The 15,222-nt window shown below is 51.7% G+C and overlaps 2 protein-coding genes across 2 annotated transcripts; both read left to right on the top strand.

The window, feature by feature from the left end:
• The first annotated feature begins 1,139 nt into the window (after nt 1-1,139).
• DPEP2NB (DPEP2 neighbor) lies at nt 1,140-3,045 on the top strand. The gene is given in 4 exon segments (XM_055078916.1): nt 1,140-1,157; nt 1,397-1,466; nt 2,614-2,786; nt 2,788-3,045. Coding segments are annotated over 4 exon segments (393 nt in total). The 3' UTR covers nt 2,920-3,045.
• Nucleotides 3,046-4,765: 1,720 nt separating this feature from the next.
• LOC102973686 (dipeptidase 2) lies at nt 4,766-9,737 on the top strand. The gene is given in 13 exon segments (XM_024125166.1): nt 4,766-4,892; nt 5,039-5,228; nt 5,555-5,681; nt 5,986-6,115; nt 6,339-6,480; nt 6,782-6,851; nt 6,985-6,988; nt 6,991-7,142; nt 7,533-7,617; nt 8,286-8,361; nt 9,015-9,150; nt 9,251-9,391; nt 9,657-9,737. Coding segments are annotated over 13 exon segments (1,461 nt in total).
• The last annotated feature ends 5,485 nt before the right edge of the window (nt 9,738-15,222 follow it).

Below are 15,222 nucleotides of genomic sequence, written 5' to 3'. Positions count from 1 at the left end.
ACCTTCTACCACTCCCAAAGGCAGTCTGCTCCAATGAGGCCTGACTTCGTCTGTCCTAATGTGCACCCGCTGATTCAAGCAGTTTAGGAATACAAGGTGCTGTGTTTCTCAACCAGGGTGGCCCAACCTCTAAAATGGTAGTCCAAGCAGTCTCTACCTCCTGGGCACATCCCCTCTGCAGTAGCCCCAGTAAACGAATGTCCCATCTTTGCTTTTCAAGGTCGGCAACAGGGAGTCCCCTCCTAAAGAAGGTTCTCTGTCATTGCCACACTATCGAAGGCTGCCCCAAATGTGGTTCCTTCCTGTGGGCCGGATCTGGCTAAGGGCAGAGTTGTCCCTTTCCTTCTCTGAGTCGGACCAAATCGTCTTAGTAACACCTCTTCACAGTGTTGACCATGTTTTTCACGGGAGCTGCTTCTGAGCCTTTGTCTCATCCTTTCATGGTGGAGAGAGAGGATTCTAATGATTTTTACTTCTAGGGGAGAGGGGAGTGTAATGATTATGTTGTCATTTTGTATTATGTCCTTTTGTCATGAATTTGTTTTGAATTTCATATTAAAATGGGCCCACCATTGCCACTTTGTGAGGTCATTCAGCACCCTCATTTTGCACCTTTAACATCTCTCTCAGTAACACTTGGAAATGTTTGAAATGGCATGAGCTTGTCCTCACATTCCTATCAGCTGTAAATCCGGAGCCCCAACATGAACCTAACCATTGAGCAGAACACCTCTTCACTACCTGTGTAACACTGGGTAGGTCCCTTAACCTCTTGGTGTTTTTAAGCCCTCAGTTGTAAAAATGTGAGGGTTCTATGAAGTTATATTTGGGGCAGGACAAGGTCGAGAAGAGTGTGTCTTTGCTTTTATTCTTCCAAACTGGAATGTCTTCCCTCTCTTCCCCATGGGTCCAAATGTCACTTGTCCTTCAGGCCCACTGCCAAGGAGCCTTCCCTGATTCCCCAGTCCACACAAATCTCTGCCTCTTAGGGTCAGTGCCATACAACCTAGCTGTCTCTTAACGTTCATCTTGCCTCTCAAGCCAATCTCAGAATGTGGGTCTCTCTTGCCCTCCTGTGGCCCCTGGGGCTGTGCCAACCCACCGGCACGCCCCACGTGGGGTGTCTGCTAGACTAGGGCATGGGTGGGGAGGCCCAGGTGTGAGGGGCCAGGCAGAGTACCTGTGCCTCCACCCTGCTCTCCTCCACAAAACTGCCCCTCCTCCTGAAGCCTGCCCCCCAAGTCACAGGTTCCTTATTATGACTTCACTGGGTAGTGATGACCTCACAGGCCTTCTCACAGTTTCCATGGTAGGGTAACTATGGAAACGTGTTGCCCTCAGAGAAACTTCCCTACCAATTCTCCACCAGATACCAAACTCTTTGGTTGTCTGAGAGAGACTCTCTGACTGGATCATCTATATTTACTCTAACCTGTCCTCTGTTCCCTGGGTGGGCAGTGCAGCGGGTACACCGGGACCGGGCATCTGTACAAGAAGCATGGTGTACACACAACCTCACCTGGCTGCCACATGTTTCTGTGGAGCTTGCCCAGCACATACACCTGAGCACTTTCCCAGCTGTAACTAATACCAGTGACCCGGGACACCTTCAGGGACCCACAGTGCTCACTGCTGAGGACAAGTGAAAGGTCATCCCTGAACAAGAGTGAAGGACGGTTCTGATCTTTATAAATGTAGCCTTCCCCTTTGGGCTACAGGATGCTTCCATTCAGACCCTTTCCTGATCGGCCTCTTAGCAAAAGACAGGTGCATTTTTGTTGGCAATTGGTAAATGGAGCAGTTTGAGGAAAAGGGCCACTCTTGAACCGCACCTTCAAACCCAGGCACCTCTGTGCTGTCATGTATACATCTATATCAGTCCCCTCAGACACATCCCATACTGAGCTGCGGAGTACTAGGGGAGAGGGTGGTGCCATATTCATGAGAAGACCGCAAGAACCAACGGGGTGGGGGGAGATGAGGTGCTAGTGAGACTGGAGTGCTGAGGAGATGGTGTTCCAGGAGGCTGGGTTGATGTGAGCCTAGACATGGTACCCAGAACCCGGTTCTGAGTCTCCGGTTCTGAGTCTCCTGACCACTCTGCCTCAGTATTTGGCCTTGTTCTAATCTAGATAAAAGTATCAGAGGGCTAGAGTTCAGTGTGGTTGAAACAGGCAGTATAAATGGGGCCCAAGAGGGGTTGCCAAGGTGGGAGGTGTTCTTAACCAATTTATATTAGATTATTCTTTTCCAAACATTGAAAGGCATTTCCATTAAAGCCTCAGAAGTGACAGACTTCAAGAAATGTTTTCTCTGTTGTGGAAGGGAGAGATGGAGAGGATCATTGATTGCAATTACTTTCGGGTTCTACTGTTTTCTCTGGAAACGGTGAAGAGACTTCCTATCTGCTGCAGCCATAGGCTCTAGGAATTGCTATTGAAGCCAGTGTCCCTTCTCTAGGGACTCATAGAGGTGATGGGCCAAGGCTGTGTTTTGGACGTCAAGTAGATTAAAGGTCTTCAGCCAGAAACTGGGAGACACATGAGAGAGGGAAATTCTGGCAGGACACTGTGTACAGCACAAGTGACTGATCAGTTCTGATTTTCTTTGCAGCAGCAGTGGCTCCCGTTTCTCCTCCTACACCTGGTCCCTACCATGTCCTCTACCGAGGGTGTGGAGAAACGCACTTGGGCTGGCATGGGGAGACATACTGCCTGGTTGGTGGCTACCGGGCCTACGGGGATGTTCCTTTGGCCACGCCAACAAAGGGTGAAGCAGAGAAGCCAGTCCCCCAGGCGTGCTCCCAAGAGAAAGCACGCTCCGGAAGAGTCGGACGAAGATCTTGGTTGCTCCAGACCCAAAATCCGGCGATTGTAGCATGGTGCCAGAAGGCGGACCCCACAGAATCTTGCTGGCTGAGCCATCTTGAAGAGAGAGCAATGGTTTAACTGCCTAAGGCAGCGAATGCCTCTTTCTGCAGTGACCCCCCCCGCCCCCCCACTGCCCACTGCCACAGATTAGAACTTGCGTCGTTCTGTCTGAGCCTTCCCCAGCCAGGAGCCTCCTTCCACACTAAATGGCCATAAGCAAGGAGCCTCAGAAACTGAGGTTTGAAATGAGAGTCTGCCCTGAACATTCCAGGGCTGAAGCTGGCCTGGAAGAAAACCTGACGTTCCTCTGCTCAATCCTCAGGGGCCCCTTTGTGAGCTGAAGAAAGAAAAGTCTGCACTCTGCGAGCCGAGGAGGATGCAGGAGCAGAGACAGGGTGCAGAGAAGCCTTAGCAGTCTACCACCTGGGCTCCTGCCCTGAGCCATTGTCAGCAGCCACCACCACAAACCAAGGGGGAGCTGGGCTTTTTGAAACTGAAAGCAGCAATCTGTGGCTTCCCAAAGAGCCTCCTGCCTGGGGTCTCAGGAGGCAGGATAGAGAGACCCAGGAATACCTGCTCCCTGAAGCAAGAACAGGATGGAGAGTCAAGCAGCACGCACCCTGCCCCGAGGTTCACATGCTCCTTTATTCCCAGCCCTTTCTGTGCCCAGTGGGGTCCCCTACTGCTCAATAAAATGTTTTTCAGTAACAGATTTCTAGGGTCGCCAGTGCTCAGACTTAGGTCACTACCCCTGTGCTAGGCACTCCTGCCACCCGGGAAAGGTTCCAAAGGTGGAACAGCTCCAGGGGGTGCCAGGGATCAGGGCAAAAACTTGAGAGGCTGGGGATGAAGGAGTTTGGGCACAGTCCCTAAAGCATCTCAGTGGTTGAGCTTCTGTGAGAAGGCACATCCCCAGTGTGTGTGTGTGTGTGTGTGTGTGTGTGTGTGTGTGTGTGTGTGTGTGTGTGTGTTTGTGGAGCCAAGAGGAGGCAGCTAGGGGGAGGGCCTGAGGCTGGAAATGGGGAATGGCGTGCGGCCCCTGACCAAGCACAGGCACTTAGCCCTTGAGGTTTCTGGGAAAGCTAGAGCCACAGGGGCCACGAGATAAGGCAAGTGTAGCAGCAGAACCCAGGTGCCAGGTCTTTCCTCAGAACCTATACTTCTCCACGAGGCCGGGCCTTCCACGCTGAGGTAGGAGGGATCCTGACCAGAAGGTCAGCCAGCAGCTCTGGTAGGAAGGTTGCTGCGGTGGGGGCTCTGCTGCCATGGAAATGACGTCATTTCCTTCCACTCAAATAGCCTACTGACTGGGTTCCTGCTCTGTTGAGTAAAAGGGTCGCTGACTCTCCCCAGAAGGTTGTTCAGTTCACATCCCAAAAGTCCCTCTATTCAGGTCCTGGGGAGGTGTAGCAACTCCTGAGGGCGCTCTTTCCTGAGGCTGGCTGACAGAAGTGGGGGAGGTTCCTGATAGTTCCCAGGTGCTGGTTGAAGTCCCCAGAGAATGGTCATGCAGGCTGGGGAGTCAAGTAGGTGGAGAGAGAAGGTCGGGGGCAGAGGGCCCCTTCCTGAATCCAGAGCTCACAAGGTTACACCCCCCGCCATTTCCAGAAACTATCTCTTCCCCCACACCAGCCCCCATGGCCCAGTACCGGGAAACCGGGAGACCACAGCACTTGTGGCCACAGAGACACTCGCACGCAGCCCTCGGGGTGGGCGGGGCCGGCTGCAGGCAGATGGGGACGAGGTGTGCTCCCGGGAGGCCTCGGGCTGAAGGTGGCCCTCTGAGAGAAGCACCCCAGCTTGGACAAGAAGGTTAGAGGCGGGGGAGAGCAACCTAGGGCGCCCCCGCGGAGCAGTGGGAGTGGGAAGAGGGGCGGGGGCGGAGGGCACCCTCGATGGGAGGCGAGTGGGCTCTCAGCAGAGGCCAGCTTAGCCCGCGGGAGCTGCCTCTGAGCAGGGGCCGGGAGGGCAGTGCCGCCCTGTGGCTGCGGGGCTTCGCGGATCGCGGCTCTCCGCACACGGGTCGCAGGGTCCTGTGACTCTGTATCCCCTCCCTCACCCCGCCGCTCTCGCGAGGCCGCGCCGCTGGGTGGCCTGTGTCGACGGGTAGAACCCCATCGCCCGCCCCTCTCAGACCTGCCTCTGCCTGCCTGCCTGGCCCTGCGCAGCTTGCAGCCCGGGGACCTCGAAGGAAGGTCCCCGCGCACTTAGCCAGCGGCCTCTGCTGTGTCTGCTGCTCCTGCTGGGTCTGCTGCTGCGGCCGGTAACCCGTGTGCACACCATGCCGGGCACCTCCAGCACCCCAAGTCCGCGGGAGCGCACGCGGGCCCTGATGCGGGACTTCCCGCTTGGGGACGTGTGACTGCAGTGTGTGCGGGCTGCTGGGGGCCGGTGGGGGCCTAGCCTGGCCCTGGGCAGGGGAGGAGGTCCGGAGCATGCAGAGCTAGTGGGGAGCCTCCTTCACACCACCCCTGGATGTCCTCTCCATCATCTAGGGATGCCTTTCCCCTTCTCTGTCATCCCCTCCCTCGTGGGAACCCTTCAGCCCAGGCCTCAGCTGCTCCTAGTATAGTCTGTGTGACAGTGTGAGGTGGGGGACCCCCAGGCTGGCCCAGGCCAGGCAATGTGTCCTGCCTGATGCCAAGACCTAAGGAGCCCACCCATTTGCCTTGACCTCCCCCCAGCCACAACGACATGCCCCTGGTCCTGAGGCAGTTTTACCACAATGGGCTCCAGGATGTTAATCTGCGCAATTTCAGCCATGGCCAGACCAGCTTGGACAGGCTGAAAGACGGTCTCGTGGGTGCCCAGGTACCAAACGGACACACAATGTGCCACCATGGCTGCTGGGGAATGTGGGGCAGTTTGGGGGCCTCAGAGACCACAGGTTAGTCACATTGGAACTAAGTTACCATAGTGACCTAGAAAGTGCCATTCCATGGATGCTGGGGGCTACAGGGGTCACAGTGAGCCAACCTGACGGGCATCCAAGTACCACAGAAAAAGCAACGCATTACAGGTGACTTCTGGGCACAGTGAGTGCTGTGCCAGCTGATGAGGCTATGAGAAGCCCAAGGAGTTCCAAAGCCCAAACTAAGCCCTGGCCTTCCCTCAGTTCTGGTCAGCCCACGTCCCATGCCAGACCCACGAACGGGATGCTGTGCCCCTCACCCTGGAGCAAATTGACCTCATCCGCCTCATATGTGCCTCCTATTCTGAGCTGGAACTTGTGACCTCAGTTAAAGGTAGACGGGGGACGTCCCTGGTAGTCCAGAGGTTAAGACTCCACACTTCCACTGCAGGGGGCTCGGGTTTGATCCCCGGTGGGGGAAATAAGAGCCCTCATGCTGCGCGGCACGGCCGAAAAAAAAAAAAACAAAGGTAAACAGACTGGTGGTGGTAGGTGTTAGGGACTTCAGTAAGCTACACCTGCCTCTGAAAATGATCATCTGACCTACCTGCCCCCAGCTCTCAACAATACCCGGAAGTTGGCTTGCCTCATTGGTGTGGAGGGCGGCCACTCACTGGACAGTAGCCTCTCCATCTTGCGTACCTTCTAGGCCCTGGGTGTGCGCTACGTGACACTCACCCACACCTGCAACACGCCCTGGTGAGCACAGTGCAGATGGTAAGGGCCCAGTGAGGCAGGGATCTGCCCAAGATCACGCTGGGGCCCAAAGCAAGTTTACCCCTGGGATCCGGCCCTGAACCTGGGCTGGGGAGGGGAATGGAGGCTTTCAGAACAAGACTGAATCCCCAGAAGGGCCCTCTTACTTCCAGGCACAGCCCAGTTTGGGTCCCTCCTCTTGCACCAGGGAGTTGCAGGTGTAGATGGTTCGACAGAACCTCTTTCTAGGCTCTTGTAGCCAAGTCATGGCCACCAGTCAGACTGCCTCCTGGCCATCCTGCAGGGCACAGAGCTCAGCAAAGGGTATCCACCCCTTCTACAGCAATGTCAGTCGGCTGACCAGCTTTGGCGACGTAAGGACCCGGGTTCCATACCCTGCCCCACATGAATGTACAGCCCCGCCTGTTCCCTACAGATAAATGCACACAAGATAAATGCAGCCCTGATGCCCTCTCCCCATGCCCTCTCCCCATCCCGTCCCTGCAGAAGGTGGTGGCAGAATGGTGGACTTGTTCCATGTCTCGGATGCTGTGGCACGGCGAGCCCTAGAAGTGTCACAGGCACCTGTCATCTGCTCCCACTCAGCTGCCCGGGGTGTGTGCAAGAACACTCGGAATGTTCCTGATGGTATCCTGCAGCTTCTGGTGAGAGACTGCCCTGGCCCTCAAACCTAAGGCAAGAGGTTCAAACCAGGAGCCCTTGAACCTGAGCCTCTTGTCCCTCAATTTCCTCAAACCCCAGGTTAAATATCTTCTGCCCCCAAAACCCACGGTCCACAGCCCCGGAACTCTTGAGCCCTAGGTGGGGGTCTAGGTGGTAAGATACTCCTCCAAACCTGGAAACCCAGGGCCAAGACACCACCCAGACCAGGGTTGTGGCTCCTCCATTCACACAAACCCAGAGAGGAGACGACTCTGACCTCAAAGCCAGGGCTGTGGTCTGGCTACACACCTTCCTCACAGGGGCCGAGAGAGTGAACAGGCAGGTGGCTGTGCTGGGGGTCAAGCTGACTGTCCACCGGTCCGCCCCTGCAGAAGAAGAACGGTGGCATCGTGATGGTGACCTTGTCCATGCGGGTGCTGCAGTGCAACCCGTTAGCCAACGTGTCTGCTGTGGCAGGTGAGCCTCACCCTGGGCTCTCTGAAAACTCTGATTTGGAGCTGAAGCTGGCTCCAAATCTGGGGAGGACTTCAGAAGAGCACTAGTGGTTTGACCCACCTGTTGGCAATAGGCACACCTCCCAAAATCCCAATAATGGACGGTACACAGCACCTTGGTGCCATGTGGAACTGGAGCCACAGAATCAAAACTGCGATACTGATGGCTATCAGGGAGGCTGTCAGACACAGAGCCCGGGTGCTGCCCACCTGTGTCTCTGCAGGGGCTCCTAAAGCGCACTGCCCCTACCTCTGGCCAAGGGACTGGACAGCTCCTTAGGTCTCTGGGGTCTTCATCAGTTGTACTCTTGTTCCTCGCTCATCCTCCGCACCCGGGGAAAGGAGCCCCCACAGGTTCTCAAGGAGACTGGGAGGCAGGGTGAATCTTGGGTGGGAAATGGCCCAAACAGGGGGCTCTGGGGTCCACCCCAAATCTGAAGTCCAGTCTAGAGCCAGCTGGGATCACTTCAGATCAAACCTCAGGGCCCTCTAGTTGGTACTCTCGGTGCCAGGCCATGAAGGAACTGGCCTGTTTGGACTACAGCCTGCAAAAAGGGGAATCAACAGAGGCCAGTCATCACCACCACCCCTGACCTGGAAGCCCCACACTGCTGACTTTCCATTCTTCAGATCACTTCGACCACATCAGGGCAGACACTGGATGCAAGTTCATCGGGATTGGCAGAGATTATGACGGGGCTGGCCGGTGAGTGCTTCCCCGTGGCTTGTCTCGGGCTGGCTGGGCAGCAGTGGGGCTTTCACAGCCACCGTGCCCACAACACTGTGGTCCTCATGGCCTTGACCATAGCCTCAGGTGTGCTGGCCCAACTGGTATCTCCGCTCTCCCAGGGTCTGCTTCCTGGGCTCTCCTGTCTGTTTGGCCCTACTCTAGGTCATCATATTTGTCTAAAACACCACACAGAGCTCATCTGCCCAGCATCTGCACCCATCCAGTGCCAGCAGACCCACGGCCTCTGAGCAGACTCTTAGCAAAGTCTGGGCTGGGCTGACCATCTTCTCTGCCTGCAGTTGGGTCTGTGCATGCAGAGGGGGGGGTCAACCCAGTTCTTAAAAAGCTTTTCTTCTCTTTATAAATGGAGGCAAAAATTGCATTCAGTGAAAGACATAGATCTTAACAGTACAATTCAATGACTTTTGATGAATAGTCGAGGCGCTTTGGGGGCCTTCCTCTGAAGGATGAAGAGCAGGAGTGAATCATTTACTCTCTCCAAGTCTCCATTTTCCATATCTCACCAGGGCTGGGGTTCAGTGGACCCTGGACACATGGGGCTTTGGTTCTGACTCGGGACCAGGGAACAGGTCTGAGGCCCAATAGCTGCCTGGCTGGCGGCCACACAGGTTCCCACAGGGGCTGGAGGACGTGTCCATATACCCAGTACTGATAGAGGAGTTGCTGGGGCGTGGCTGGAGTGAGGAAGAGCTCTCGGATGTGCTTCGAGGAAACGTGTGGCGGGTCTTCACACAGGTGGAACAGGTATGCTGGGCTGGGCAAAAGAGTAGCTCTGAGCAGGTGGTCTGAGCAGGTGTACGTGGGGGTGCTGTGAGAGGTGCTGCCCGCTGACTGCCGCCTCCAGGTACGGGAGGAGAACGAGGGACAAAGTCCCTTGGAGGATGAGTTCCCAGATGAGCAGCTGGGCAGCTCTTGCCGCTCCGTCCTCCCACGTCTGCATCAGAGAGAGGACCTGTCTCCAGACCAGAAACTAACCAGAGCTGCGGTTCGTGGGAATCCCATTTTGTCACCTAAGTGGTCATTCTCAAAATCTTGCCGCCACATGGGCCAGGCCTCACAGTTATTGCTGCCTTCCCAGTCCTCATTGTTTGGCTCTGGTGATCCAGTTAATCCTGCCAGATGTCACCTTGGCAGCCACAGATACCCCACAAAGTTTCCTTGCCTGCGAGCACAAACATTTCCTGAAAATAAATCCTTTAGAAATGGAATCAGCACGAGTGTCCTTCTCCGTGGTGGGGTCTGTGGTGCAGTCTCCCAATACTGGGGTGTGGTGGGGGACCCTGCAGTTTAGACACCGGATACTCAAGGAAGACCTGTTGGCAGTGGCCTGAGGAAACCCAGGTGGCTTGGCTCAGCACTGGAAGAAGACAGTGGGTGGCTCTGGCTGCGGGAGGGTGGACCTTACTCGGTTTCCTCTGTGTAGCTCACCTCAATCCACATCCTGACCCACTGAGTACCACCTGGGGATCTTTCAGGGAATTCTGATTCAGATGCCCAAGAAGAGAACATTCCTAGATCACAAATGATCTTTGTACCTATTTGGACAGAGCCCACAATCTCAGGCTACTTAATGGGCCATGGACCTCCACTGGTTAGACTGCTCTGGATGTGGGCATACCTCTTCCCCTGTTCCTCAGGGACTTCCTCTCTAATCGGTTCAGGCTACTTAGACAACCACCTCATCTTCCCCCAGTTCATTAATGATAATAGCAACTGCACTAATTATAGCCAAAATTGAGTTAATACATTGAGTTAATAATGAGAGGTAGGGCTTCCCTGGTGGCGCAGTGGTTAAGAATCCACCTGCCAATGCAGGGGACACGGGTTCGAGCCATGGTCCGGGAAGATCCAACATGCCGCGGAGCAACTAAGCCCGTGCGCCACAACTACTGAGCCTCACTCTAGAGCCAGCATGCCACAACTACTGAGCCCCGCGTACCTAGAGCCCATGCTCTGCAATGGGAGAGGCTGCCACACTGAGAAGCCCACGCACTGCAGCGGGGAGTGGCCCCCGCTCGCCGCAGCTAGAGAAAGCCCATGTGCAGCAATGAAGACCCAACGCAGTCAAAAATAAATAAATAAAATAAAATAAATAAGTTTATTTTAAAAATAATGAGAGGTAATAATAATAAATAACATGATAAAAAAAGATAATGACTAATAAAATATAATAGTTAATACTAACAATCTACACATATCCCATTGGCTGAGCAATTTCATCCCAGCTATATATCCAAGAGGAATGCATACATATGTTCCCCAGTTCCATAAAAAGGTATATGAAATAATATTTATAGCAGCACTATTCATAATAACACCAAATGCATTTCAAAATCAAACTTAACAGAAAAAAAAAAAATCAAACTTCAAGGAGCCAAAGACCAAAGTTTGTTTTTTGTTTTTGGGGTTTTTTTTTTTTGCCATGCTGTGCGGTTTGTGGGATTTTAGTTTCCCGACCAGGAACTGAACCCTTGCCTTCAGTAAGGAGAATGCGGAGTCCTAACCACTGGACCACCAGGGAATTCCCCCAAAGATTATCTTAAAAGCTGTTATAATCAGCTCGGTGGGATGGAGGGGTGGGAGGGAGGGAGATGCTAGAGGGAAGAGATATGGGGATATATGTATATGTATAGCTGATTCACTTTGTCATAAAGCAGAAACTAACACACCATTGTAAAGCAATTATACTCCAATAAAGATGTTAAAAGAAAAAGAAAAGGTGTCATATTAAAACAAATCACATTAGGGAATTCCCTGGTTGTCCAGTGGTTAGGACTTGGTGCTTTCACTGCTGGGGCCCGGGTTCAATCCCTGCTCGAGAAACTAAGATCCTGCAAGCCACGAGGTGCAGCCAAAAAAAAAAAAAAAAAAAAAAATCACATTAACTTGTGTAACAACAATAAAACTTACAACTGAATTTTCAACAGAAATAATGGAAATCCACACACAGTGGAACATTTTTAGTTTGATGAAAGTAAGTACCAATGTTGAATTCTGTGGCCAGTGAAAATATTCTTCAAAAATGAAGGAAGGTGGGCTTCCCTGGTGGCACAGTGGTTAAGAATCTGCCTGCCAATGCAGGGGACACGGGTTCGGGCCCTGGTCCAGGAAGATCCCACATGCCGCGGAGCAACTAAGCCGGTGCACCACAACTACTGAAGCCCGCACGCCTAGAGCCCGTGCTCCGCAGCAAGAGAAGCCACCACAATGAGAAGCCCTCACACCGCAACGAAGAGTAACCCCCACTCACCACAACTAGAGAAAGCCCGCGTGCAGCAACGAAGACCCAATGCAGCCAAAATAAAATACATATTTTTTTTTAACAATGAAGGAAAGTAAATACATTTTTGGACCAACAAAAGGAGAGAAATTCGAAATATACAAACCACCTAATGGGAATATCCATTATTATGGGAACGTGCATATCAAATAGAAACTAAGCAGATTATAGGTGTCCTAATTTCACGTTTGAAATGGAGGTATGAAAATTTAAACAGTCTTCGGATTTTGAATTTTTAACTGGAGAAAAGTTATGTTCTATGAATACATCTGATTTGTCAAAAGCAGCCACTGACTTGCCTGCTACATATTCTGAAATTTTAAGTCATATAGAAATTCCAACTGACGGTTTTAAGAAACACGCAACATTGACGCTTTGTAGTATAAAATCAGCATTGTGTTTGGATCTTCTAAAATTGATTCACATATTTTGCTCAGTGGAAGTGTATCCAAATTTGGGGATAGCCTTGAAAAAATTTTTAGCTATACTAGTTATGGTGGCATCCTGCAATAGAAGTCTCAGTAAGCTGCAGTTATTTTAAAAAATTACTGAAGAATGTCACTTGGTCAAGAGAAATTGTCAAACATTCAATCTATCAATAGAAAATGAACTAAGCAAAGAAGCAGGTTTTGAAAATATTATTCATGAGTGTGCTTCCATTAAAGCCAGGGAAATAAAATTATAATTCTGGTTTGAGTATAAGTAAAATATGGAAACATAAAATAGTGTTGTGAGTTTTAATACACCTACTTTTAAGTTCTTCCATTTTTTTCAACTATTTTAATATTCTGGAAAAACTAACCATTAAAAAATACATTTATGGGCTTCCCTGGTGGTGCAGTGGTTGAGAATCTGCCTGCCAATGCAGGGGACATGGGTTCGAGCCTTGGTCTGGGAAGATCCCACATGCCGCCGAGCAACTAGGCCCGTGAGCCACAACTACTGAGCCTGCGTGTCTGGAGCCTGTGCTCCGCAACACTAGAGGCCGCGACAGTGAGAGGCCCGCGCACCGCGATGAAGAGTGGCCCCTGATCGCCGCAACTAGAGAAAGTCCATGCACAGAAACGAAGACCCAACACAGCCAAAAATAAATAAATAGCGATGAAGAGTGGCCCCTGCTCGCCGCAACTAGAGAAAGTCCATGCACAGAAACGAAGACCCAACACAGCCAAAAATAAATAAATAAATAAATAAAAATAAAATTAAAAAAATACATTTATAATGTGTATAGAAGTACACATTTTTCCTCTTGCCTCAGGGTCCAAGTTGGCTGGTCTCTGAACTGTTACTCAGAAAGTTCTAACATTGCTTTCTATTTGTTTCACCTGTTGTCTTCTTGCTTGACTTCTTTTGGATGGATTGAGCAGCACTCCGAGATCACCTTAATCCCATTTCAGAGCCTTCCAATATGAGCTGATCCAGCTCAGAGTCCAATTAGGGGGAAATGGGAAGAGGTGGAGGTTACTAGAAGATAGAAGCTTATAGAAGGGCCCTGTGTTGCTGGCGCTCAGACCTCTAAGGTCTCTAAGGCTCTGCTCAGTCGGTACAGGTGTTCTGAATGGGCATGGCAGGGCTGCTCAATGATGGCCAGAAGAAGTTGGAGCTCGCAGCCAACTGCCACTGCTGGAGCCGCACTGACATAAACACAAAAAAAATGAGGGAGACATTCCTGTTTTCCTCTCCTGTCTTTCCATCTCCCTTTCTCTGGTAACTCCTACTGGCAGAATGTAATAGGAAGCCAGCTGGGCGGCTAGGAAATGTGGTTTCAAGAGTTCAAGCCCCAGCCTCACAGAGCAGAGAATAACAAAAGGCTGGATCTGCAGTTGAGAGACAATTGTTCGATAACCAGGATTGCTGAGGCCTGATTCACTCTTTCCCCTAGGGTGTGCTGTCTTGTGTTCCAACTTCTCAGGGTTCTCCCTTACTTTGGGGGGACCCTGTATACTAATCTCTATTTCCTTAGCCCCACAAAGTCCCTAGTGGAAGAAACAGCCCAAAGACCTGGCCCACCTCTGAGTTTCCACCCTCCCTGGATCCTTCACAAGTAATTTTTCAATATCTTGTTAACTCCCTGATGCCTTCAAGAAGATCCTTTTTATATTTTTCCCAACTTTTCTAATGATTGTCAGGAGGACTGTAACTTTGATTTATTTACTTAGTCAACCAAAACCAGACATCTGAAACTGCATATGCATTAATATAATATGATAACATTTTAAAATTAACTGTAAACATTATGCCCTCTCCTTTTACCTAAGACTAATATAGGAAACAAATGTATATGAAAAGCTTCTGCACTTTTGAGAAACTATCAGCAAAGTCATCATTCATTAGGTTGTTTAACGTCACTTAAATGAAGACCTCCGTGGCAGGTCAGCCCAGATGTATGAGTTACCAGAATATAAACACCTCCACCCCCCTTTGTCCTTCCTGAGCTGAGGAAGGCAAGCTGGAGGCAACCAGGTCAGACTTTGTCCTTACCCCTGAGGCATGAGAAAGGGGCAGGGGGCAGTGATGGACAGGGGGCAGTGGTCACCAGAGGCCAAGGTCCCTCTGGCACGGAGAGGGGAGGTCGGCTTGTCAGGAAGTCCAAGAGAGAGGAGACACACACAAATGCAAAAGCGGGGGACAACTCAGACTAGATTTCAGCCTGTGTTGTTGGCCCCTCTCAGCCTGGCAGGACCTGATGCAGGCCCAGGAGGCTCAGATGCCACCCAACTGCAGTTTTGAGATCAGTTCCCCCTAAACCATAGCTTTTTCTGCAGAAAACAACGAATTATACTATCCAGGTAACTGGCCAGCCGGGAAACCACCTTGTTCTGAAGGAGGAGTTCTGCCTATCCTTAGGAGACTAAGCCCCTCATGCTCTTAGCACCAAGGGCCCTAACTGGACCTTGTCCCCGTACTCTGTGCCTTGGAGACTCTTCCAGCTCTTCCCCCACAGCACAGTCATCCTGCTCAAACCAGACCTTTGCCTAGGCTATTGGCCAATCCAGATGCCCTCTCCACTCCCCTGCGGTATCCAAGCCCCATCCTTTCAAGGCTCAGCTACTACTATTCTGGTGCCTTCATGAACCTCTTACCACCATGGCCAGTCTTCACCAGCACTGCCTCCGACTTCCCTCAGCCAGGATGACCACACACAAAAACAAGATGAGACATAAATTGACCAGGGAGTAGGTAACCCCCTTGCCAAGATGACGACCATTAACTAATGTTTAGTATGTATATTCCTCTAGGGTCTTTTGTGTGTGTGTGTGTGTAACAACACATGCACAGAAGTAAATTTTAACATGAGATACTAAAACAAAATGGTCTCCCATAAGTATTATTCTTAAATTTCATTTTTATTAGAAATATATAGGGGGGCTTCCCTGGTGGCGCAGTGGTTGAGAGTCTGCCTGCCCATGCAGGGGACACGGGTTCGTGCCCTGGTCCGGGAGGATCCCACATGCCGCGGAGCGGCTGGGCCCGTGAGCCATGGCCGCTGAGCCTGTGCGTCCGGAGCCCGTGCTCCGCAACGGGAGAGGACACAG

This window comes from Physeter macrocephalus, chromosome 17 (assembly GCF_002837175.3).
Source record: "Physeter macrocephalus isolate SW-GA chromosome 17, ASM283717v5, whole genome shotgun sequence".
NCBI classification, from domain to species: Eukaryota; Metazoa; Chordata; class Mammalia; order Artiodactyla; family Physeteridae; genus Physeter; species Physeter macrocephalus.
Note: the sequence above shows the minus strand (reverse complement) of the source record. Positions and strands in the feature narration are given on the sequence as shown.